The 26,174-nt window shown below is 41.7% G+C and overlaps 1 protein-coding gene across 1 annotated transcript; it reads right to left on the bottom strand.

Moving 5' to 3' along the window:
- Nucleotides 1–24,216, bottom strand: ccdc71 (coiled-coil domain containing 71). The gene is made up of 2 exons (XM_023267601.3): nt 24,067–24,216; nt 1–3,039 (listed from the first exon to the last, which is right to left on the bottom strand). Exon 2 carries the CDS (start codon nt 3,027–3,029, stop codon nt 1,968–1,970), a length of 1,062 nt encoding a protein of 353 aa, XP_023123369.1. The 5' UTR covers nt 3,030–3,039; nt 24,067–24,216; the 3' UTR covers nt 1–1,967.
- Between the last annotated feature and the right edge of the window lie 1,958 nt (nt 24,217–26,174).

Consider the following 26,174-nt stretch of genomic DNA (forward strand, 5'->3'; position numbering starts at 1 on the left):
CTGTTTTCAGATCAGTTTTATTGAACAAAAACATTTTCAAAGATCATGTAGGAAATACAATATTATACAAGTGTTGCACAACCGAGACTAACAGAAAGATCTAGAAAAGGTGATGACCGCCAACAGACCGGCGTAGAACAAACTCCCAGAACCAAAAGAAATTCACAGACGGAGACGTGGAACCAACAAACGCTGGTTCCAACAGGAGATCTCATTGGTTCTACCAGACGTTCCGTAACAGAAACATGATCAGACGTTCAGAAGTTCTGCTGTAGAAGACGTGTTTTTGACTTTTTAAACTAGCTAAAGGTCGGGTGACTGGCTTTTTCTGGGGCTTTTCTGGATTTGATGCGAGTAAAACTCCCAGAAAACCAGATTGAAACAGCTGGAGTCGGTTTGGTTCAGCTGAAGGAGACAGACGTTGGTCACAGATGATGATATGAACATAGACTCGGTTCCTCTCAGAACCTTCAGAAGACACAACAGGAGGTTCGGTTTGACCTGCAGCTCTGAAACAGTCTGGACCAGAAGAAGAAGAACTGCTCGACATTCTTTTCATTCAGCACCGAAGGATTAGCACCTGAAGCAAACAAAAACCTAGTCTGGGGATTTTTCCTCCAAATAAACTCAAATCTGTTCTGCTGGGAGAAAAAACTTTTGAGAATCAGCCAAACTAATGTGTTGAACTTAAACAAACCAGCAGAACATCACATCAGACATTTAGATTCAATTTTAATTAGGACTGCACTTTGGAATCCAAGTCACAGATGGTTTGAGGGCCTCTTAGAACATTCACAATGAAAGACTAAACCCAGAGCGGTTCCCCCTTCAGATGTTCTCTAATTCATGTTTGTCACCAGAAGACATCAAATATTCCCAACAAGCTGAAGCCAGGAAAATAAACCAAATCTGACCTCCTCAGAACATCTGGTTCTTCAGCTCCAGAAACTTTACCAATGATCAGAGTTCTACCTTGATACTGGGAATATTTCCAGAGTTCCAGGTCCTTCAAGTCCATAGAGGAGAACGTCCCCTGGAGAAAGTTCTAGAGTAGACCTACTGACCGCTGGAGAAACTTCTAGAGTACACCTACCGACAACTGGAGAAAGTTCTAGAGTAGACCTACTGACAACTGTTCAGGCTAAAAAAAAAAAACAAGATAGCAGATATTAATCAGTGATCTTTACAGTTGTCGGTAGGTCTACTCTAGAACTTGCTCCAACTGTCGGCAGGTCTACTCTAGAACTTTCTCCAGTCGTAGGTCTACTCTAGAACTTTCTCCAGTTGTTGGTAGGTCTGCTCTAGAACTTTCTCCAGTTGTCGGTAGGTCTACTCTAGAACTTTCTCCAGTTGTTGGTAGGTCTACTCTAGAACTTTCTCCAGGGGATGTTCTCCTTTCCTGCTTCCAGTCTTTAAGTTTAGTCTCACTTAGAACATTCCAGGTCCTTGAAGTCCATGGAGGTGGGTCCAGATTTATCATGTTCAGACTGTGACACCTGGATGGATTTAAACTGATCTGGTGTCAGTTTCTATCAGAACTCAGATGTGTTTTTCCTCCTGAATGTCTTGTCTATCTGCTGGACTGGACCCGCCTCTATGTCCTCCAAGGATCTGGAAGTCTTGAATTATTCACAGCATGAAGGCAGAAGGTCATTAACTACGCTGGAGTTATTGGACTGGTTGGTTCAGGTTCTGCTTCCTGATCAGACAAACGGCTCAAAGCAAAATCCTGTTTGGTTGAAACAAGGTGAAGCATAAACTAATATCGGCAGTCATTTCCCAGCCTGCTAGGAAAAACATCACCTCACTTCAAACACCTTTCAGCCGGGTTTCCCCGTCAGAACCAGAACCTCCACCGACCTCCATCAGCCAGCAGCAGCCATCACAGAACCCTCGGAGACGGACGGGCCTCAGCCGGTGGAGGCTGACGAATGGAAACACTAACATTGAAAGGAGTGGTGGAGGCATCACTTGTTCTGGTATCTGAAGTCTCTGAGGACGTGGTTGAGAGGTTGGATCTGAATCACCGGAGACAGGTTGACCTGCAGGATCTTCTGGGCCTTCCTGCAGGCCTCGGCCACCGAGCGCGAGTCGTCCACCTTTATCACCTTCCACCTAAAACTGTTCTTGTCCTTCCAGCTGCTCCTCTGCCGGGTCGGCGGGCTCAGGTCCTTGGGGCCTCGGGCATCCCGGTGGAGGCCGTTGCTCCTCCAGCCATTGCTGGGCAGCTCTGTGAGAGTCTGAGGGAACGCCCGGCCGTTGGCGTAGAACACCGGCGCCGAGTCTCCAATGAGGGCACCGTCCAGCCGGATGGGGCAGGACAGGCTCTTCTGGCTGAACAAGGCCACGGCTTTGGTGGGCGCCCCGCCACCGTTCTGAGAAGGCTGTGAAGGTATTCCTGAAAGCATTGAAGGGTGCTGCTGCTGCGAAAAGGCAGCAGAGGCCTCCGAGTCCCAGGTGGTGTGGATCTGCAGTCTGGCCGTATGGAAGCCGGACAGACCTTCGATGTTGGTCAGTCTGAGGCACGGCTGCTCCACCGGCGACCTGTCCGCTGTCCGGCTGGCTGTCCGGCTGCAGACGATGGCGCAGTGGTCCACCAGCAGCTCCGGCGGTCGGACCCCCTGGATCCGGGGGCTGCTCCTGTCGGAGGTGATCCAGGACGGGTGGACCTCCCTCTTCTTGGCCAGCGGCCGCCTGCCCTTCCTCTTGGCGGTGGGTCTGACGTTCCTGCTGAGCGGCTTCAGCATGTCCTGGGTCAGCGGCTGGTTGGTGCAGGATCGGTAGGCGTAGACGTCTTTGCTGCGCAGCACGGTGGGCTTATGTCCTTCTTCGCTCAGCTCCTGCAGGAAGCTCACCAGCTCCTCGGTGCTGGACAGGTCCCGGGACATCGGGCTAAGGATCTTCATCGCGTCCAGGAGGACGTTGTGTCCCGCTGACGAGATCCGGGACCAGGAGTGAACCGCCCTCCGCTCTTCGTTGGTGAACGCTGATGGCCGACCGACCACGGAACCTCGTGCCGCGTCAGCCATGTTTGTAGTCCTGCAGGAAAAAGGGAAAGTATTCAGTCAGATGGAATCACACTTCTAGACGGTCAGAGTACAGGAAAGATCTGTCGTCATGATATCTGACAATGAAATGAGCAATATTTGGTCAGACAAGGACTGATTACTATTAATCTGTAACTGAGGAAAACAAGAACCCCAGTGAACAAAATGTGTTCAAAATGATGCGAGAGGAAAACCAGAGCTACTGGATGAAGAAATAAAGTTAGCATGGCTCAGAAACAGAGAACAGAGGAGCAGGTTGTTGGAGAAACATTCAGCATGGTGAAACATCTTCTACAGATGATGAGCAGAGTAGAGAGGAAACATGGAGATAGAAAACTATCTACAGAATGAGGAGGTCAGGCGAGCTTCAGGAGAAACCAACTGGAGGTTGTGGAAGACGGTTCTAGAAACATCTTCCAGAATTTCTAGTTGGTTTCTCCTGAAGCTCCTCCGACCACCAGGACCTGGATGACTGAGAGAGTAGAGGTAGAAAAACATCTACAGGATGAGGAGAAACAACATAAATGAGACTAAATATCTGTAAAATTGTAAATGGTTTAACCCTTTAAGCGCCAAAGTCGCAATATTGCAACAAGCAACATTGCTGAACATAACAAGCTATAGTTGCAAATATGGTGCCTCATGTAGTTACTACTTTACACCAGGAGATGGCGGACATCTGGAACTTCAATCTGAGCATCATTTGTGGGCGTGTTTTCATTCAAAGTTTTGGAGTTTATAGAGTTTGAAAACCGCCCCCCGGTCGAGGAGACGAGGGTCGCAGTCAGAGCGCACGACAGCGCGAGAAAACTCACCATTCTGAGAGGTTTGTTCACTGTTGACAAAGTACTTCGTCAAGTAATGGCTGACTCAGACTCTGAAGAGGAATATTCACCCTCTGATGAAGATGTTCAGTCGTCCAGTGAGACATAAAGGGACGCTGCGTCTGTGCGTAACGACAGCGAGTCCGCGCTCCATGACAGTCCACAAGCAGCACATACTGGAGCCGATGCTTTGCTTCACCGTGTCCGGGGTGGCAGGAGGGGACGTGGTGGATGTAGCAAGGGTGGTCAAAACACCGCTAATAGTGAGGTGGGTAGCGGGGATGCAAAAAAACGCGGAAATAGCAGCAGACGCAGGAGAAAATGCACTGATAATAGCGGTGGAGGCCGCAGTGGCGTTCACGACCCCGCCGTAAATGGCGATGATGATGGCTGGGTTTGCTTGAGAGATGAGGAACAGTGTCACAAGTGGATCAGACATTTAGATGAGCCTGCTGGGTATTGTGGAGAAAGGAATCTGACAAATTCTGAGCCAAGCAATGCCATCTTGATCGATAAACATCTGTGAAAGTTATGTAATCCATATGTCCGCCGCCTGGTGACGTCATAATATGCAAATTAGATGAGTGAACTTACTCCCATCACAAACTTTGGATCATACTGATGATTTTACTCATTTACAGTATGCCTTTATCTCTAATCATTTTCAAGTTACAACCTTTTGAAAAAGTGATATCAAAACTGAATATTTTATTGAAAAAACTGTGGCGCCTAAAGGGTAAAAAAAAAATTGTAGAACATGTTGAGTTCAGTTTGTTTTGTTTTTACTGTTTTGTAAAATAAATCATGGAGGAAATGTTTCCTTCTTACTACGGTGTTTCCATATTTGGGCGTGCTTCCTTCCTTCTCCTCCATTTTAAGGATGTCAGATTTCCTGGACAACTCCAGACGTGTCCTGACACCATTAATCCCAAAGCTCTTCAAACTACTTTTAACACAAACTTTAATATTTCTGTTTCCTATTGTTCTTCCACTGTTGCAGACATACTAACTGGATTCAGAATCAAAGACATTTCCAAACAGTTCTGGTGATGTTCTCCACTGTGAACTGAAGCTGTGCAGCTGAGCTCGCTGTGAGATGTTTGGATAAGAAGACGCGAACATGAAGACGAAGCTGCAGCTGTGAACACAGATGGAGGTTTTAAAAGGTGGATGAAAGCTCCGGGAAGAAGCTGATTTACTGTCAGACAGGAACAGCAGAAAAACTGAAGCTAACGGCAGCTGCTTCATTACTGACCAACAGAAGCACAGCAACCTTCACACAGAACCTCCATCTAACCAACCTTGTTAGCTGCTGCAGCTGGAAACAGACACAGAAACAACCTGAGATCCTTTTTCTACACATATAAACAACATTTATCACAAACCAGAATCAAGACAAATAGGTTTAATTATTGAACCCTTATGATGAGATACAAATTAAAACTGCAAGCAGCCCACAAAATATGAAATGTTTCACCTGATGTGTGTGGCAATTTTCACACGTTTTCGAGTATATTTAGGCCGCCAAATTTGAGATTGTTTTGCCAGGTAAAAAAAAAAAAAAAGCCAAAAACCCCATAGGCTTCAATAGGTTTTTCAGACCCTAATTAAAGCTGTAAGCAGCGTTGATTGAGTCCTCGCATCCTTGTTGGTCAGCGAATCCAAGCATGTCCACCAGGTGGCGCTGCAACTGAGAGTGTATTTAGGCCTACTTATCTAGTGAAGGCTGGACTCTAATCACATGTAAAGTTTGAGGCAGATTAGAGCATGAACAGGACAGTTAGACAGCACTTCCTGTTTCATGGCGAAACACTGAACTTCAATAGTTATAATTATTATAAATAATAATTATCAGGTAAAATATTAGAAATCAATCTACTCCACAAATGCTAATCTCTTTATCCAACATGAAAAATATAAGAGCCAGAACACTTTAAAATTTAAAAGCGTCACTAGTCATTTCGCGTCTCGTTTTTGTCGTCTTCTGTCTCGTTTTTGTCGTCTTCTGTCTCGTTTTGTCGTCTTCTGTCTCGTTTTGTCATCTTCTGTCTCGTTTTTGTTGTTTTGTGTCTTGTTTTTGTTATCAGGACTTATCCATCAGAAATGATCAAGGAACAACTGATTAAATTGTGGGGGTGTTTCTGAGTCCCATCAATTCCCGCCGCCCGCTACATATTTAGGTCACGTGATTTGGTATCCGTACATAACGTACACATGCAGAACACACGCCTGTGCTCAGAGCAGAGTATTTTGTTTGTGGGTACATCTATATTAAATGGATACATTCTATGTTGATGTGATTTCTGATCATCAATAACTAATAAACGCTGCATTTCATCCCTATGAAGGAAGGAGCAGCCTTGGAGGAGGACTGCGCTCTCTTTTCTTGTTTAGATAATTCCGCTCTGCTAACACTCAGATTTTCAGTCATCCAGGTCATGGTAATCATAGGGGTAATCAACTGGACATCTCTACCAGAGAAGTCCGAGAAGTCCAGTTGATGTCCACTGAAGCTCCTAGGATTGTTAGTTTTCTCCTCTCAGTTCCCTGCAGCTGCTTCCATCTCATTCCCTTCTTCATCATTCCAGTCGCCACTTCATCAGCAGCGTTTTTCCTGATTGTCGCTCAGAGGCTAATCCCGGCTGCCCTGATTGGTGGAGTGTTTGGCTCCACAGGAAGCAGCTGTCAGCCCGCAATCACGGACCCGTTATAATCAATGAATGGAAACCGATGAGGTTTTTACTGCAGATCCTTCAGCGGAACGTCCCCAAGGAGCAGCAGACGATAATTAGGTAGAGACGTCCTCCATCTGCGATTTTCCACCTCAGATATTATATTAAAGGTTGTGTTTATCTTTCATCAGCTGCAGCCGTGCCGTTAATCAGCTGACCCAAAGCCTCTGACTGGTCCATTAGGGAGCGCCTGATTTGATGCAGCAGTCACACAAAGCAGAACGTTAGGACATAAAAACACTGCTGGTTACCAACATCATGATTATTATCCACCCTACAGTCCTTATTCTACATGAACACCACCAGTCCAAAGTCTGGACACACCTTCTCATTTAATTCTTTATCTTCACAATGATTTATATCATAGATTCTCACTGAAGGCATCAAAACTATGAATGAACACATCTGGAATTATGTAGCAAACAAATAAGTCAAAACATGTTCTAGATTTTAGATTCTTCAAGTGATTCAACTTGAATTAAAAAATTGCCAATAATGACTCAAAATCTGTCCAAAATAACTTGTAAAACAGGTTGAAATTAGGTCAAAATAACTCGAAACCTGCTCAAAACTTCTCAAAACATGTTAAAATGGTCAAAAATTTGTTAAATTTGGTCCCAAATGACTCAAAGGAAGTCCCAGATAACCCTGAACAAGTCCCAAAAAACTTTAAATTAGTTCAAAATGATTCAATTTGAATAAAAATTACCAATAATTACTCAGAATCTGTCCGTTCTGTTTGATTCTATGCGCTGATTCCTGCTTTGAGCACTGTTATTCTCTGGATGAGCTTCATGAGGTAGAACCTGAAATGGTTCTCCAACAGTCTTGAAGGAGTTTCAGAGATGCTAAGCTCTTGTTGGGCCTTTTGCCTTCACTCAGAGGTCCATCTCATCCCAAACATCTGGATTGGGTTAAGATCAGGTGACTATGGAGGCCAGGTCATCTCCATCATCTCCTTCTTGGTCAGATAGTCCAAAATTGTATTGTTATGTTTTATTATGCTGTTTGGAAAGCACTTTGGTCTTCTTTTATGTTGCTGTAAAGTGCTCTGCAAATAAAGTTAGACTGATTGATTCCACAGCCTGGAGGTGTCTTTGGGCTCACGGTCCTGTTGGAGAATAAATGATGGTCCAACTAAACCAAACCGGATGGGATGTCATGTCGCTACAGGATGCTGTGGTAGCCATGCTGGTTCAGGGTTCCTTCAGTTTGGAATAAATCCCCAACAGTGACCATCACACCTCCTCCTCCATGCTTCACGGTGGGAGCCATGCATGTAGAGACCATCCATTCACCTTCTCTGGTCTCACAAAGACATGGCGGGTGGAACCAAAGATCTCACATTAGGACTCATCAGACCAAAGCCCAGATCTCCACTGGTCTAATGTCCATTCCTGGTGTTTCTGGGTCCAAACTAATCTCTTCTGCTTGTTGCTTTTCCTTAGTAGTGGTTTCTGAGCAGCTATTGGACCATAAAGGCCTGATTGGTTCAGTCTCCTCTGAACAGCTGATGTAGAGATGTGTCTGCTACTAGAACTCTTGGTGGCATTTATCTGGGCTCTAATCTGAGCTGCTGTTAACAGGACATTTCTGAGGCTGGAGACTCGGATGAACTTCTCCTCAGCAGCAGAGGAGACTCTTGGTCTTCCTTTCCTGGGGAGGTCCTCATGGAGACAGTTTGGTTGTAGAGCTGGATGGTTTTTACGACTCTAGTTGGAGATACATTCAAATTCCTGGTAGGTTCCTGGGTACTTCCTAGATGGTTCCTGGTAGGTTCCTGGGTAGTTCCTAAATGGTTCTGGCTAGCTCCTAGATGGTTCCTGGTAGGTTCCTGGGTAGTTCTTAGATGTTTCCTGGGTAGTTCCTAGATGGTTCCTGGTAGGTTCCTGGGTAGTTCCTAAATGGTTTCTGGGTAGCTCCTAGATGGTTCCTGATAGGTTCCTGGTTAGTTCCTACATGATCAGTGTTTCCTCTACATTCATTCAGCAGTGGCGGGCCGCCATTCCTAAATCCTGGCCGCCACTCCTTCAAATTTCTTTTTTTTTGTTGTTATTTTCGCAAATACTCCACCACTGACCACTGCATGTCTCCACCTTCACAGCAGAGTTCTGCACTGTGTTAGGTTCTCACGAGTACCAACGTAAACTACAGATAACAGTCTTGTTCAGTATCTACTCTTTGATCCGTCGGGTTAATACGACATTGATGTCGCAAGAGCGCGGCCTTGAAAGTGACGTCAAGTCAAGCAACGACGAGGCAACAGGTCAGAAAGTCAGAGGAGTTTCGTCTTGGAAAATAGGGCAGCGACTTACCAGAAAAAAGTTATTAGCTTAAGATAACTCATAATAGATTTTAAAGGTTAAACAGACATTCTCTAAATATTGAGAATCTAAAATATAAAACATGTTCTGACTGATTTCACGTTTTGTGTTTCCTCCATAATTTCAGGTGTGTTCATTCATAGCTTGATGCCTTCAGTGAGAATCTACAATGGAAATAGTCCTGAAGATACAGAATTAAACGAGAAGGTGTGCCCAGACTAAAGACTGTTAGTGTACATGCAGTTATAAACAGACAACATTTTCCGACTGCCAGAACATAATGAAATGTTCCAGAGTCTCCTCATGTTCCACTGTTCTCCAGCTGAGAGAACACATTTTGCTCAGGGGCCGATATCAAACCACAAATAAACAAAAGAATAGTCAGGTTCGACTCAGATGTCTTTGCAGAGAGTGACCCAAAAACTAGGAAAACAGCTAATAAAGTATTCAGCACTTGCAATTAAGTATGCAATACTTTTACTGCAACACAGCAGCAAAACCAGACACTGGAAGGAGTCTTAGTACTACTAATCAGGAAGTCTAGAAGGAGTCATAGTACCACTAATCAGGAGGTCTAGACGGAGTCATAGTACCACTAATCAGGAGGTACAGAAGGAGTCATAGTACCACTAATCAGGAGGTACAGAAGGAGTCATAGTACCACTAATCAGGAGGAACAGAAGGAGTCATAGTACCACTAATCAGGAGGTCTAGGAGTCATAGTACCACTAATCAGGAGGTCTAGAAGGAGTCATAGTACCACTAATCAGGAGGGATAGAAGGAGTCATAGTAACACTAATCAGGAGGTCTAGACGGAGTCATAGTACCACTAATCAGGAGGTACAGAAGGAGTCATAGTACCACTAATCAGGAGGTACAGAAGGAGTCATAGTACCACTAATCAGGAGGTACAGAAGGAGTCATAGTACCACTAATCAGGAGGTACAGAAGAAGTCATAGTACCACTAATCAGGAGGTCTAGGAGTCATAGTACCACTAATCAGGAGGTCCAGAAGGAGTCATAGTACCACTAATCAGGAGGGATAGAAGGAGTCATAGTACCACTAATCAGGACATCTATTGTGTCAGTTTTGTGTCATTGTGTGACATTTTTACAACTTTTGTGTGTCATTTGTGCATCTTTCCGTGCCATTCTAACTACCAGAAGACATCTCTGAGTTCTCTCCTTCTTCATGCTGAGGACTTTAGATTGAAAATGAACCACAGTGGAGAAAAACAAGCAGTAAACGTCCTAAAGCTGCTCACAGTTCAGAAGGTTTATTATGTTTGTGACCTAATTTATACCAGCTGGTGTCTTCAGAAGGTCAGACTGAAGTTCTGATTCATTAGGGTTTCTGTTAGACTAGAACAGATAAAGGACAGAAACCTGTTCAGCCAGTCTTCACACAGACCATCAGGGGACGTTAAACTTAAGTGTTTCTGACGGAGAATAAATCTAAATGAAATAAATATCCTGAGAGCAGCTTCTGATATGGATTTACTTCATCCAGAGACGATTCCTTTCCCTCAGTCCTCCATTAACCACGCTGCTGCTGCTGTTTTTAACAAATAAAGACCGCAGGAATAAATTACCAACAGCTGGAACAGCCAGCTGTGCTTTCACTGACTGGGCAGAATCACTGATGTACGATTCCACAGAACTACCTCCATCAGAACAACACCGCTTCCCTTTTTAACACTAAACCTAAAGCTGTGGCTCATTTTACTCACTGTGGGCTGATTTTAACTCACCATCGACTCATTTCAACCCACTGTGGGTTCATTTTTACTCACTAATCCTTATGAATCAATAAATCTCGATATGAATGATCACATGCCATCAATACATAACATTTAATGAATATTGGTTCTCGATCACTGAGCTCAGAATTTGCTCTTTAAGTCTCTGTCATGGTGCCCATTGCTACTAAACTCCCACAATGCTCTCTGCTTTAACCTCCTCTGGTCTCTACAGGATTAAACAGGAAGAGGCTCCACCTGATGGAACAACCAGGAACTACAGCTGATCTGCATTTAATAACATGTACGACCTTCTTCTTCAACTTCAACATATTAATGACAGATAACGACAAAAATTAAACACAAAATGACAAAAACAACACACAAAACGACAAACAAGAAACAAAATGACAAACAAGAAACAAAACCACGAACGAGAAACAAAATGACAAAAACGAGACACAAAATGATAAAAACGAGACAGATAACAACAAATCGAGAAACAAAACAACAAAGACAAGAAACAAAACGACAAACGAGAACCAAAACAAAAAAGACAAAACAACAAACGAGACACAAAACGAAAAAAACGAGACACAAACAACCAGGAACTACAGCTGAACTACATTCACTGGCATGCAAGATCTTCTTCTTCAGTCTGATTGGTTGATATATTTTCAGATTATTAACTGTAATTAACTCATCACTAAGATCAGTCGTTATGAATCCAATTAGTCAGCAGACGTACTGCAGGTTCAGTAGTACTTCCATGTACAGCTCTGTACAAACACCACTCCGTTGGAAACCAAAACAGACTTCATACTGATTTTATTCCACATCAGAACCAATTTTATACTGAATAACTTCTACATGAAGAACCGCTAACATCTTTGCTGTCGCCGTCAGGCTAAAGGCATTTAGCTCTGCTTGGACACCAGTAACCGTTAGCATAAACCCAGCCACTGGATTCTAACGCTGCACACGTGCACTGTAGAGTTTAACAGTGCCGTGCACAGTGAAAAACGAAGCAAAAACGGGAGCTTCAGTTTTCACAAAAGCAGCTGCTAATTTAGCCAGAGGACAAACATAAGCACATTTTAGCTCCATCCGACCGAAGAGGAACTGAACCCTGTTGTCTCTGGAACGGTTTAGATTTAATCCTCCTGCTGTCTTCATTTATGGGCACCAAAAAATATTGTTTCCTTGTCTGAAAAAAATCCAAAAACTAGGGAAAAAAATTCCCCGAATTTCTAATAATTTGCAAAACCTTCAGGAAGAAAATTCCAATAATTCCTTAAAAGTTTCCCTTAAAAGCTTTTTTTTTTTTTTTAAATCCTGCGAATACTTTTAAAATGAGTAAAAATCTTCCAAAAAATCGTAAAAATATCTAAAGTGATTACATATATATCAGTAAACCTTCAAATATTTTCTTTAAGAACATTCACCAAAAAAAATCAACCAAAATCCAGCAAAACACGCTGGATATTGGTTGATTTTTTTGGAGAAATGTTCTTAAAAAACATTTTTAACATTTCTTTTTTCCACCAAAAAATGTTCAAAGATTTACCAAAAATGTTGAAAATGTGGACATCAGAAGTTTCGCTGTGAAAATATATATTTTTTTCCACATTTTCAAACTTTAAAACGGGTCAATTTTGACCTGCAGGACGACACGAGGATTAAGAGGCCAACTAGCTAACCATTGGTCCAGTTTTAGTGTTTTTCTCAGAGCTGATAAGCACCAGAAAATGTGCTGTAAACTAGAGCTGCAACTAACGATTATTTTAATAATCGATTAATCGGCCAATTATTTTTTTTCGATTAATCGATGAATCGGATAAAAAAAACAACACATTTTTAATTTCCACCGCTTTATTCAGAAAGAGAAGATTTGGACTGACAGAGCAAATAAGATCCTTGTAGCGAAGCCTTCGTCTTCAACCATCGACAGAGGCCTCATCTCAGTGACCATCATGTTGAGGATGCTCTCAGTCAGGACAGATGCTTGCTGTGGTGGACATGATGTCTTGCTCATCATGAAGCCTGTCATTGTTTGCTGTTCATGAAATGAGAAAGATAGTATGAGTGTGTATTATAGCACAATTTACAACTCAGTAGTTATCTGGTTTTATTTGCAGTATTAGGTTAAGGCAAGTAAGTAGTCCAAAGAGCAAAACACAAAGTACGCACACACACACACACACACACACACACACACACACACACACACACACACACACACACACACACACACACACACACACACACACACACACACACACACAGAGATAGATAGATAGATAGATAGATAGATAGATAGATAGATAGATAGATAGATAGATAGATAGATAGATAGATAGATGATAGATAGATAGATAGATAGATAGATAGATAGATAGATAGGACAAGCACCATAAAAAATACTACATACTAAATAAGTTACTTTAACCCCTGTTTGGTCTAAATGCAGTTCATCCTGCCTCACTCCAACACAGACCAGTGTCTTCACTCAGACTTTGTGAGAAAATTAAAACTTGAGGCTTAATCTTTAAATTATTATCACCATTGTGGGCAAGTTACGTTTATTTATAAAGCATATTCAAACCCTGCTTAAGCTGATTAAAGTGAAATAAAAGTTTCACACGCGCGCACACACACACACACACACACACACACACACACACACACACACACACACACACACACACACACACACACACACGCGCGCCCTGTCATTAATCAGCTAACAAACACTAGCATCAGGAGAGCTACCAGACAGACTAACGTTACGTTTTCTCACTTAAAAACAGAACAAACGTAGGATAATGTAGTGACTTACCTGCTGTTGAGCTCCTTCTTCCTCATCGGCGACTCCAACGTGTTTCCGTTTCAGGTGTTGCATCATCATCATGGTGCTCCCGTACATCATATCACTTTTGTAAAGCTTGCATGTTACGCATGTTTTTTATTTTTTGAAGCGTGAAATGCTGCCACACTTTTGAGGATTTCGGTCTGACTGTTTTCTCCATGTCCGTCATGTTTGGTTGAAATTACTCTGAATTTACTTTCGCTTTGCCGCCACCTCGTTTTGTTCAACTCGCTCTACAGGTGGAGTTATTTAAAAAAACAAACTTCATTTCAGTCAGCCAGCATTGACAAAGCTCTGCAGGTGAAGTAGATGCTCCGCGACATGGTGAGCAATGCATGAATCACGCGACACAACGAATTGATAATGAAATTCGTTGCCAACGCTTTTAATAATCAATTATTATCGATTTTATCGATTCGTTGTTGCAGCCCTACTGTAAACAACGTCTGGGCCCAGGAAGCTGCACCATAGAAGACAACAGCATAGAACTTGACAGGAAGCAGGACTACAGGCATGTCTAACAGCATCTACCAACACAGATGTTTCACCATGCTGACTGGATCCTCCAACAACTGGAACAAACGGCAGTTCTTTACACTACACTCACTTTAATATTTACACACTCGCCTCCTCTCTGCTGTGTGGAAACACTGCCGGCACTTCAGCCAAGGATTGTTCAGGTGACTGCTGGTCAAAGCTGAGTCACCGATTACTTCATTTTAGGGAGGACACGGAGAATACAGTGATTTTACTAAAGTAAAACAAACCTAGGAGTAGCTCTGGTTTCTGAACAGAACAGCACATCACAAATTAGTAGTTCAGGGAAATATTCTTCCAGTTTCTACAGTTAATAATCAGGCCCCCTTGGAGGAGGCTCCAAGGCCGCATCACTGCCAAAACGACAAAAACGAGATAGAAATCTTTAACAAATCCATTTATAAGCAATAACCAGAACTAGGAAAGCACTCAGAAGCAAACGGTGGAAAAAACACACTCTCCTTGGTGGAGGTAATAACAATAATAACTGGAAAAGCCCCCAGAGAGCTCAGTCCTCCTCCAAGGCTGCTCATTCCCCCATATGGCAGAAATGCAGCATTTGTCTATTAGTAATAATACTAATAATGCTATACTATTTATAATACTAATAATACTATACTATTTATAATGCTAATAATACTATACTATATATAATATTAGTAATATTATATTATATATAATACAAATACACACAAACACATATTAAAAAAAAGTTGGGCAAACTGACATATTGAACAAAGAAACCTCAAACGGAGTCACCACGTTCTGACTAAGTCAGAAACATTAGCAATAGCCACGTTCTGACTAATTAAGTCAGAAACATTAGCGTTAGCCACATTCTGACTAATTAAGTCAGAAACACTAACGTTAGCCACGTTCTAATTGATTAAGTCAGAAAGACTAGCGTTAGCTACGTTCTGACTAATTAAGTCAGAAACACTAGCATTAGCCACGTTCTAATTGATTAAGTCAGAAACACTAGCGTTAGCCACGTTCTAATTGATTAAGTCAGAAACACTAGCGTTAGCCACGTTCTAATTGATTAAGTCAGAAACACCAGCGGTAGTCACATTCTGACTAATTAAGTCAGAAACATTAGCGTTAGCCACGTTCTAATTGACTAAGTCAGAAACACTAGCATTAGCCACGTTCTGACTAATTAAGTCAGAAACACTACCGTGAGCCATGTTCTAACTAATTAAGTCAGAAACATTAGCGTTAGTCACGTTCTGACTAATTAAGTCAGAAACACTAGCATTAGCCACATTCTAATTGATTAAGTCAGAAACACTAGCGTTAGCCACGTTCTAATTGATTAAGTCAGAAACACTAGCGTTAGTCACGTTCTAATTGATTAAGTCAGAAACACTAGGACTTCCGGAAATGGCGGAAGAGCAAGCGGCCACATAAATCATCACCTCCCAACGGGTCTTACTCCCCTTTGGACTTTTATAGTATTTTACTGAACAGAAAGTTGTTCAAAAGAATGCGAGGGGGCTCCAGACATAAAAAGAGAGGAAAGACACCAGCGACTATTGAAGAAAACACGATATCATTGAGTGATAGTGAAGACGGCAACACCTGTGATAGCAAGCTGCTAGCCGATAGTATGGAGGCTATGAAGGATAGCATCATCGCCGAAATACAAAAAGTAAGTATGGACATTACGAAGGAGCTCTCTGAAACCACTGGCCAGCTTAAAAGAGAGCTTAGCGACTTCAGAGGGGAAATGAACAACCGACTCGGCGTGATTGAAACCGACATCAAGGACATGACTAGCCGGATGGAAGGAGCCGAGCTCAGAGTCACGGAAATGGAGACTTTCAGCGCCGATGTAAGAGAAGTGCTGTCCCACACTCTTGAATTACAAGAAAATCTCCAGGCACAGCTCGAAGACTTAGAGGCACGCTCACGGAGAAACAACATAAGGATTCACGGCATTGAAGAAGGGGCCAAAAAGGATGATATTCTTGGATTTATGGAATATTTTATTAAAACGGAGCTTGCTCTCCCCGACATCCTCCTCGGAATACAAAGATGCCACCGTTCATCCGCCATTAAACCTCCCCAAAGTGCCAACCTGAGATCCATCATCCTCTGCTTTCTGGAGTTTAAAACCAAGGAACGCGTGCTTCGTTCTGCATGGAGCAAAAAGGACATCCAATTCCAAGGAAGACGCATTTTCTTCGAGCAAGATTATACCAGTAATACCTTGGCTAAGAGGAAGGCATATGCCCCCATCAGAAAGACGCTGAAAGAGAAAGAAGTGCGTTTCCAGACACTTCACCCTTCACGACTCCGAGTACATTACCAAACCGGTCCGATGGTTTACAAAGACGCTCAGGACACCGCGATTGACCTGAAGAGGAGAGGACTGATTGATGCAGAAACCTTTGCTCAGATAACAAAACACCGCGAGTCACCTGGAATGAAGACGGTACAGTCTGCGTGACAAAATGCTGGCACCTCACGACGTAAACGGGAAAGAATCAAGCACATTTAGGAAAGGTTGAAAGAATTCCAACGCAACGAAGACGGCACCAATTAAGGTTTACACTTTCCTGATTGTCATTGTGTGTTAAAGTATTAGTCATCCCTCAACTACATTAGTAATCTTGACCCTTTCGCTGGGAAATGCATGCTTGGTTTTCCTCCTATGCGAGCTGCTCTGTTCGACACCGATCAGAGTTCACGGCTCGCACTGAGAGCGACTCCTTTAGTTTCAAAGGACTTCTCTCTCAACTCAGAAGTGGATAATGCACTTCACACTTGGAAGTCGTTTTTGTTCTACTTTGTTACCTGTTCCTATTGTTCATTAGATAGACCGACATTTTTCAGTTCTTATTTTGACTGTCTAATCCTGGCAACAATTGTATTCTCTCTTTGAAAAGCAAAATGTCTAGACAGAAGTATAATTTTATTACCCTTAACGTTAATGGCTTACACAATCCTATAAAGAGGAGTAAAGTTATAGCCAAGATGAAGCGTGAAAAGCAAGATGTCATATTTTGGCAAGAAACACATCTTTCAAACAACGAACATGAAAAGCTTAAAAAATGGTTTAAACATGCTTATTACTCTTCTTATAAAACAGATAAAGCTAGGGGAGTCTCTATTCTTATCTCAAACCATGTAAACTTCCAATTCACCTCACAAGTTGATGCCGAAGGGCGATACATCTTAGTAAAAGGCTTTATTGATCACAAAGAGGTTACATTGCTTAATGTGTATCGCCCCCCTAGAAGTGACAAACAGTTTACTAAAAAGGTCTTAGACTTATTATGTTTTGAAATGGCAGGGGTTGTGATATGCGGAGGAGACTGGAATATACAGCTGCATCCTTCATTAGACTCCTCTTCCAGTATGAAGAAAATGCGACCAGAAGCAGTACATGCTAAAAAACTATTAAAAGAGCTCGGTATGATTGATATATGGAGAGACCTACACCCACACAAAAAAATGTTCACCTTCTTCTCCCACTCCCATGCAACCTTTTCTAGATTGTATTATTTCTTCATGTTGAATTCTGACAGACATAGGATAATTGATTGTAAAATAGGAGTCAGGGATATCTCCGACCACGAAGGGGTCTACCTAACAATACATTTAGATACAAAACTGAAAGAAAGAGTTTGGAGACTGAATTGCAACCTCCTTAATGAGACAGAATTCCAAAAACGTACTAAAGAGGAGTTTGCAGATTACATGTATCACAACGATAATGAAAACATTTCTCCAAGTGTACTATGGGATGCTGCTAAAGCAGTCCTGAGAGGCAAATTGATAATGTGGTCCTCGGAGAGGAAAAAAGAAAAAGAGAAACTAATCTCTGATAAGGTAAAGGAGCTTAAACTTTTAGAAACAGAACATATGAAGAATAATAATGCAGAGAGTTTAGAAAAGTTAACCTTGACCAGGCGGACTTTAGATGAACTTTATGAAAATCAGGTAGTCAAAAAAGCTAAATTTATTAAACAAAACTATTATGAGAATGGACCTAAAGCCAAGAAGTTACTTGCTTGGAGGATACGAAAACAAGAAGCCAGTCGTTGTATACATAAAATAAAAAACCCACAAACTAAGAAGATGCAATATAATCTAGAAGATATACAAAAATCTTTTGTTTCCTATTACACAGATTTATATTCCCAACCTCCAGCGGCAAGTCCTGATATCATAGATTCTTTCCTGGATTCACTGGATTTACCTTCTATAGGTATAGAACAAAATAAGAGACTTACACGGCAAATAACAGAAGAAGAAATTAATAAGACAATATCAAACATAAAAGGAAATAAAATGCCAGGCCCAGATGGTTTTCCATCGGAATGGTACAAGAAAGTAAGGCAAATGATTTTACCAATATTAAAGCGCTGTTTCAATTATGTCCTTGAAGGTGGAGAAATACCACCATCTTGGAATCAAGCCCTTATTTCTGTAATATACAAACCAGGGAAAGACGCAACTGAATGTAGTTCCTACAGACCCATATCAGTTCTAAATTTGGATTATAAAATACTTACGACAATACTGGCCAAACGAATAGAAAATATAATTCCAGAACTGATAGATACAGACCAGACAGGATTTGTTAAAAATAGACAAACACATGACAACATACGTAGAGCGCTTAACCTCATTCATCACATGAAGTCCACAGAATCTGTGGTTCTTAGCCTTGACGCAGAAAAGGCGTTTGATTCCGTTAGATGGGAGTTTCTATATTTGTCTTTAAAACGATTTGGCTTCAGTACCCAGTTTACCAAGTGCCTAAAATCCTTGTATAGTTCACCTACGGCAAGGATAAAAATTAATGGAGACTTATCAAACTCGGTTGCATTGAAAAGAGGTTGTAGACAGGGATGCGCAATGAGTGCAACTCTGTACTATTCATCGAGCCATTAGCGCAAGCCATCAGAGAATCACAAAATATTGTAGGGGTCACCATACACAATACGGAGTACAAAATATGTCTGTATGCGGACGATATTCTGATGACCCTAACTAAACCTGACACTAGTCTGACATCATTACTATCCTTACTTAACATATTTGGTTACTACTCTGGCTACAAGTTAAATCTCCATAAAACTCAAATTTTAACGTTTAATTATAATCCTGACAAACAGATGCAAAAGTGTTTAAAATGCAATTGGAGCAATGACATAATTAAATACTTAGGGGTTAATTTTCCTAAAGAATTGGCAGATATCAGTATATATAACTATGAACCCCTAACATGTAGTATAAAATCAGATCTGAAACGATGGTTAATTCTCCCAATGAACATGCACAATAGAATAGATTTGATAAAAATGACAATATTACCTAAGCTACTATATCTATTTTGGGCTCTACCAGTTGAGGTGTCCTCCAAGCAATTTAATGAATGGAACAAAATTATTTCAGATTTTATTTGGGACAAACGCAGACCGAGGATAAAATTTGAGACCTTGCAATTAACAAAAAATAAAGGAGGTAGAGCTCTTCCATGTCTTGAAAGCTACTATAAATCTGCACTGCTTAGAATTCTGATTGCATGGTGTGACCCGTCATGTGATGCCAGATGGAAGGAAATGGATCAAGCTGAGATCCAAATTCCTCTCCCCTCTATTTTAGGGGACAAGCAACTATTACAATCACTCTTACCCAAAGTACCCTCATGGATAAAAACACCATTAAATATTTGGTTAAAAGAACTTAAAGACAAAGCAGTGGAAAAACATGCAAAGATTCTGCGCTGGCCCGCATATGACGAGGCTTTCACGCCAGCAAGAAATGATAATGGATTTAAAAATTGGTGTAGTAAAGGTATAACTGCATACTGGAAAATATCTAATGACAAAGGATTGGAATCCTTTCAACAATTATCAGAAAGATATAACTTGGAAAGAAATGACTTTTTCAGATATCTTCAATTAAGACATCATTTTAATGCAGATACTAGACCCAAAAACCATGAAAGTTGCTCTTTAATTTTGCTTTTCATTGATGTCTGCAAAGGGAAACTTATCAAAAAACAGGTCTCTTCAGTCTACGCAATCCTACAATCTAGAAAAAAGCTCTCTACTATGCACATTAAACAGAGATGGGAGAAAGAGGTTGGAATCAGCTTAAGTGATGAGGATTGGTTAAATATCTGTAAAACAATCATGACTACTACCTGTTCTGAACTATGGAGAGAGTTCACTTGGAAGAACACATTAAGATATTATCCCAAAAATCAAGGCTCTACAAGCAAAATCTTCCGAACATGGAAACTGCTGGAGGAAATGTGGACAGATATCAGCAGGACACTTTCACATTTTTTGGGAATGTCCCAAGATTGCCCCCTACTGGACAGAGGTACTTAGTAATATTACATCAATCGCAGGACTACATTTGGAAGAGACTTTTTCACTGTTTTATCTTGGAAATTTGCCAACTGGACTAAAAAAGGAGGACAGATATCTTCTGCAAATCTTACAAGCAGCAAGTAAAAAGGCCATTACGCAGAAATGGCTGAATGTGGATCCGCCTGATGTTTCGGACTGGATTGAAATAACAAATAAAATATACACAATGGAGAGACTAACTTTCTCTTTGAGGCAAAGCTCAGAAAAAGGACAACGCTATTGGAGAAAATGGAAACAATTTCTCTGTAACTAGGTATCATTTAGAGAAAAGGAAAATAATCGAGTAGCGATACAATCCCGGATCTGTAAGATGTACATTCTCTCTTTGTAAACTACACCCCTTTTTTTCTCTCTATCTTGTCAGTCTATCAGTTCATTATGTTTTGTCTCATGTTTGTAAAGAAAAAAACTTATTAAAAATAAAGTTTAAAAAAAAAGTCAGAAACACTAGCGTTAGCTACGTTCTAATTGATTAAGTCAGAAACACTAGCGTTAGCCACGTTCTAATTGATGAAGTCAGAAACACTAGCGTGAGCCACGTTCTAGGTGATTAAGTCAGAAACACTAGCGTTAGCCACGTTCTAACTGATGAAGTCAGAAACACTAGCGTTAGCCACATTCTAACTGATGAAGTCAGAAACACTAGCATTAGCCACGTTCTAATTGATTAAGTCAGAAACACTAGCGTTAGCCACGTTCTAATTGATTCAGTCAGAAACACTAGCGTTAGCCACGTTCTAATTGATTAAGTCAGAAACACTAGCGTTAGCCACGTTCTAATTGATTAAATCAGAAACACTAGCGTTAGCCACGTTCTAATTAAGTCAGAAACACTAGCGTTAGCCATGTTCTAAGTGATTAAGTCAGAAACACTAGCGTTAGCCACGTTCTAATTGATTAAGTCAGAAACACTAGCGTTAGCCACGTTCTAATTGATTAAGTCAGAAACACCAGCGTTCACCACTAAAGCGTGACGCCATGATGTGAGCACCGACCTACATCTGAGACTATCTGTGTGAAAAACTGGCTTTTCTAATTTAAACAAACCATTTAAACTGATGCGTTTACTGACAGAAAAGAACAAAGAATCCTGAATTAAAGTCATTACGCTTTAACTACCTGAGGCAGAAACGCTAACAAACAGGGTAATACAGGATTATGCTACAATTCGGGCACAAACAAAGATTATTTACTGTCAAAATTTACAGCTTGACTTAAACAAACCAGATAAACAGATGTGTTTACTGACAGGAAAGAACAAGTTACCCTGAAATAAAGTCACCCCATTTTAACTAATTATATCAGAACCACTAAAACACAGTTTAGCTAACGGAGGATTCAGCTACAATAGCAGCTCAAACTTACGTAACTGCTCTCGAGCGCCCCATTTTGGAAGGCACAGGTAACATTTAAAGTACATTTAAGGGAAATTTTTGTAAATTAGAAGTCCTCATTTTAAACAAATACGACAAACTGATGCGTTTATGACTGAAAAGAACAAAGAAACACATTTTAAAAAACAGGCTCGCTAATTCAGGGCTAAGCTACAAAACAAGCACAAACCTACATAGCTGGGCGTCTCTCTAGCGCCCCCTGTTCAATTTAAAGAACTGAGACCAAATGTAGGTTCACTGACTTTTCCGCTGAACATTAACTGTGTTTACTGATTGAACAGAACAAAGAACCAGAACCAGATGAACCACAGCAGAACTAATTCTGTCACACATGCTAACAGGAAGGCTAGCTAACACAGGATAGAGCTACAAAACAAGCACTAACCTCCGCTGCTCTCTAGCGTCCCCTAGTTGAAGGCACCAGTTTCATTTCAGTAACTTTAAAGGAAATTGTTATAAACTTGTGTTCTGAATTTAAACAAACCAGAAAAACCTGATGTGTTTACGACCGAAAAGATCAAAGAAACCTGAAACTAATGATGTCTGAAATGCTAAAACGCATGTTGGCTAATTCAGGGCTAAGCTACAAATCGAACACAAATCTACGTATCTGTTCTCTAGCACCCCCTGGTTGAAGGGAAACGAATAATTTAAAGAATGTTTGAAGAACTGAGACCAAATGTAGAGTCACTGACGTTTCTGGTGAACATTATATTTTATTTATTTCTACACTAGTCAAATGCTAACGACTAGCCGTGTAAAAATTTGCATTCCCAATTGAAGCAAACTGATGTGTTTACAACTAAAAAGAACAAAGAAACCTGAAAACAATCACGTCAGAAATGCTGAAACACATGTTGGCTAATTCAGGGCTAAGCGACAAAACAAGGATAGCCTCCGATTCTGCTCTCTAGCTCCCCCTGGTTGAAGGCGCCGGTTTCATTTCAGTAACTTTAAAGGAAATTGTTATAAATTTGTGTTCTGACTAAAAAAAAAATGAAAAAACTGATGTGTTTACAACTGAAAAGAACAAAGAAACCTGAAAACAATCACGTCAGAAATGCTAAAACACATGTTGGCTAATTCAGGGCTAAGCAACAAAACAAGGATAGCCTCCGATTCTGCTCTCTAGCTCCCCCTGGTTGAAGGCGCCGGTTTCATTTCGGTAACTTTAAAGGAAATTGTTATAAATTTGTGTTCTGACTAAAAAAACTGAAAAAACTGATGTGTGTACAACTGAAAAGAACAAAGAAACCTGAAAATAATGATGTCTGAAATGCTAAAACACATGTTGGCTAATTCAGCGCTAAGCTACAAAACAAGCGCAAACCAACGTATCTGCTCTCTAGCACCCCCTGGCTGAATGGAAAAGGCTCATTTAAACATTTAAAGTACTAAGACCAAATGTAGGTTCACTGACGTTTCCGGTGAACATTATATTTTATTCATTTCTACGATTGTCGAATGCTAACAACTAGCCGTGTTAAAATATACATTCCCGATCAAAGCAAACTGATGCGTTTACGACTGAAAAGAACAAAGAATCCTAAAAATAATTATGTTTGAAATGCTAAAACACATGTTGGCTAATTCAGAGTTAAGCTACAAAACGAACGCAAACCTCCACCGCTTGCTCTCTAGCGCCCCCTGGTTGAAAGGAAAAGGCTAATTTAAGGAAACTGTGTTCTTGATTTAAACAAACCCGGCAGACTGATGTGTTTATTGACTGAACAGAACAAAGAACCAGAACCAGACGGACGATAGCAGAACTAATTCTGTCACACATGCGAACAGGAAGGCTAGCTAACACTGGATTAAGCTACAATACAAGGCTAACCTCCGCCGCTGCTCTCTACCGCCCCCTGCTCAGAGCCGCCAGTCTGGTTTAAAGAACACTTTAAGAACGTTCAAAGAACTGAGACCAAATGTTCGTTCCCGCTGCCGCCGAACACAATCCCACAACTTTCGGTATTTTTCTGAAAGACGCCATTTTTCCCCCGTGAACTGCCAGCGACCAGCGCCGCTCGCCGAGTTGCTCTCCCGCCGCCGTCCCTCCGTCTGCCGCTCCGAGGAGCCGAGGCTGCCGCTGCCGCTCCGGCCGGCGGGCCTCCGTTCCCTCCGCTCCACAGACCCGTTAACGGAGGCGGTATACCGGAAGGCTACCGACAGAGAGGACCACGCTCCGGGAGAAAAGCAGAATTACCTTTTAACGGCGCTGTCTCGGCATCCTCCGGTCGCCGCTGTGCCGACGCTCCAAGGTAAAATGGCTGCAACAACAGCGGTGTGGATGACAGAGCGGGAGGAGAGGCGGAGGCTGCCGGGGAGCGAGCGGAGGGGGCGGGCTCTGGCCGCCGAGGGGTAGGGGTGGGGGTGGGGAGCCGAACGGCAGCTCCGGTCCAACGGAACACAACCGAACCGGACAAATCGCGGCAGGTGGAGCTCACCTGCAGTTAGGAGGCACTGAACTGTCCAACTACAACCCCAGAAACCTGCAGCGCGTCGTGACGTCACGGCGGGGCGGGGCCTCAGCCTATATTTGTGTTTGTGGGTTGAAAAACAAAGATGGTGGCCGGAAGCTGAAGCTAAACACTTCGGGCTTTTTTTTAGACGAGAAACCACAGTTAATCTGTCCCTGATTAAACTGTTCCTGATCGAAGCTAAACTGTTCCAGATTAAACATTAAACTGTTCCTGACTGAAGCTAAACTGTTCCTGACTGAAGCTAATCTGTTCCTTACTGAAGCTAAACTGTTCCTGACTGAAGCTAATCTGTTCCTTACTGAAGCTAAACTGTTCCTGACTGAAGCTAATCTGTTCCTGATTAGAGTAAACTGTTCCTGACCGAAGCTAATCTGTTCCTGACAAACAAACTGTTCTTGACTGAAGCTAATCTGTGCCTGACTAAAGCTAATCTGTTCCTGACTGAAGCTAAAGTGTTCCTGACTGAAGCTAAACTGTTCCTGACTGAAGCTAATCTGTTCCTGATTAAAGTAAGCTGTTCCTGACTGAAGATAATCTGTTCCTGTTCCTGACTGAAGTTAATCTGTTCCTGGCTGAAGCTAAACTGTTCCTGACTGAAGCTAATCTGTTCCTGACTGAAGCTAAACTGTTCCTGACTGAAGGTAATCTGTTCCTGACTGAAACTAAACTGTTCCTGACTGAAGCTAATCTGTTCCTGACTGAAGCTTAACTGTTCCTGACCGAAGCTAAACTGTTCTTGACAAACATTAAACTGTTCCTGACTGAAGCTAATCTGTTCCTGACTGAAGCTAATCTGTTCCTGATTAAAGTAAGCTGTTCCTGACTGAAGGTAATCTGTTCCTGACTGAAGTTAATCTGTTCCTGACTGAAGTTAATCTGTTCCTGGCTGAAGCTAAACTGTTCCTGACTGAAGCTAAACTGTTCCTGACTGAAGCTAATCTGTTCCTGACAAACTGTTCTTGACTGAAGCTAATCTGTTCCTGACTGAAGATAATCTGTTCCTGACTGAAGCTAAAGTGTTCCTGACCGAAGCTAAAGTGTTCCTGACTGAAGCTAATCTGTTCCTGATTAAAGTAAGCTGTTCCTGACTGAAGGTAATCTGTTCCTGTTGCTGACTGAAGTTAATCTGTTCCTGACTGAAGTTAATCTGTTCCTGGCTGAAGCTAAACTGTTCCTGACTGAAGCTAAACTGTTCCTGACTGAAGCTAATCTGTTCCTGACTGAAGCTAAACTGTTCTTGACTGAAGCTAAACTGTTCCTGACTGGAGCTAAACTGTTCCTGACTGAAGCTAGTCTGTTCCTGACTGAAGCTAAACTGTTCCTGACTGAAGGTAATCTGTTTCTGGCTAAGCTAATCTGTTCCTGTTCCTGACTGAAGCTAAACTGTTCCTGACTGAAGCTAATCTGTTCCTGATTAAAGTAAGCTGTTCCTGACTGAAGGTAATCTGTTCCTGACTGAAGTTAATCTGTTCCTGACTGAAGTTAATCTGTTCCTGGCTGAAGCTAAACTGTTCCTGACTGAAGCTAAACTGTTCCTGACTGAAGCTAATCTGTTCCTGACAAACTGTTCTTGACTGAAGCTAATCTGTTCCTGACTGAAGATAATCTGTTCCTGACTGAAGCTAAAGTGTTCCTGACTGAAGCTAAAGTGTTCCTGACTGAAGCTAATCTGTTCCTGATTAAAGTAAGCTGTTCCTGACTGAAGGTAATCTGTTCCTGTTCCTGACTGAAGTTAATCTGTTCCTGACTGAAGTTAATCTGTTCCTGGCTGAAGCTAAACTGTTCCTGACTGAAGCTAAACTGTTCCTGACTGAAGCTAATCTGTTCCTGA

The sequence above is a fragment of the Amphiprion ocellaris genome, chromosome 5 (assembly GCF_022539595.1).
Source record: "Amphiprion ocellaris isolate individual 3 ecotype Okinawa chromosome 5, ASM2253959v1, whole genome shotgun sequence".
NCBI classification, from domain to species: domain Eukaryota; kingdom Metazoa; phylum Chordata; class Actinopteri; family Pomacentridae; genus Amphiprion; species Amphiprion ocellaris.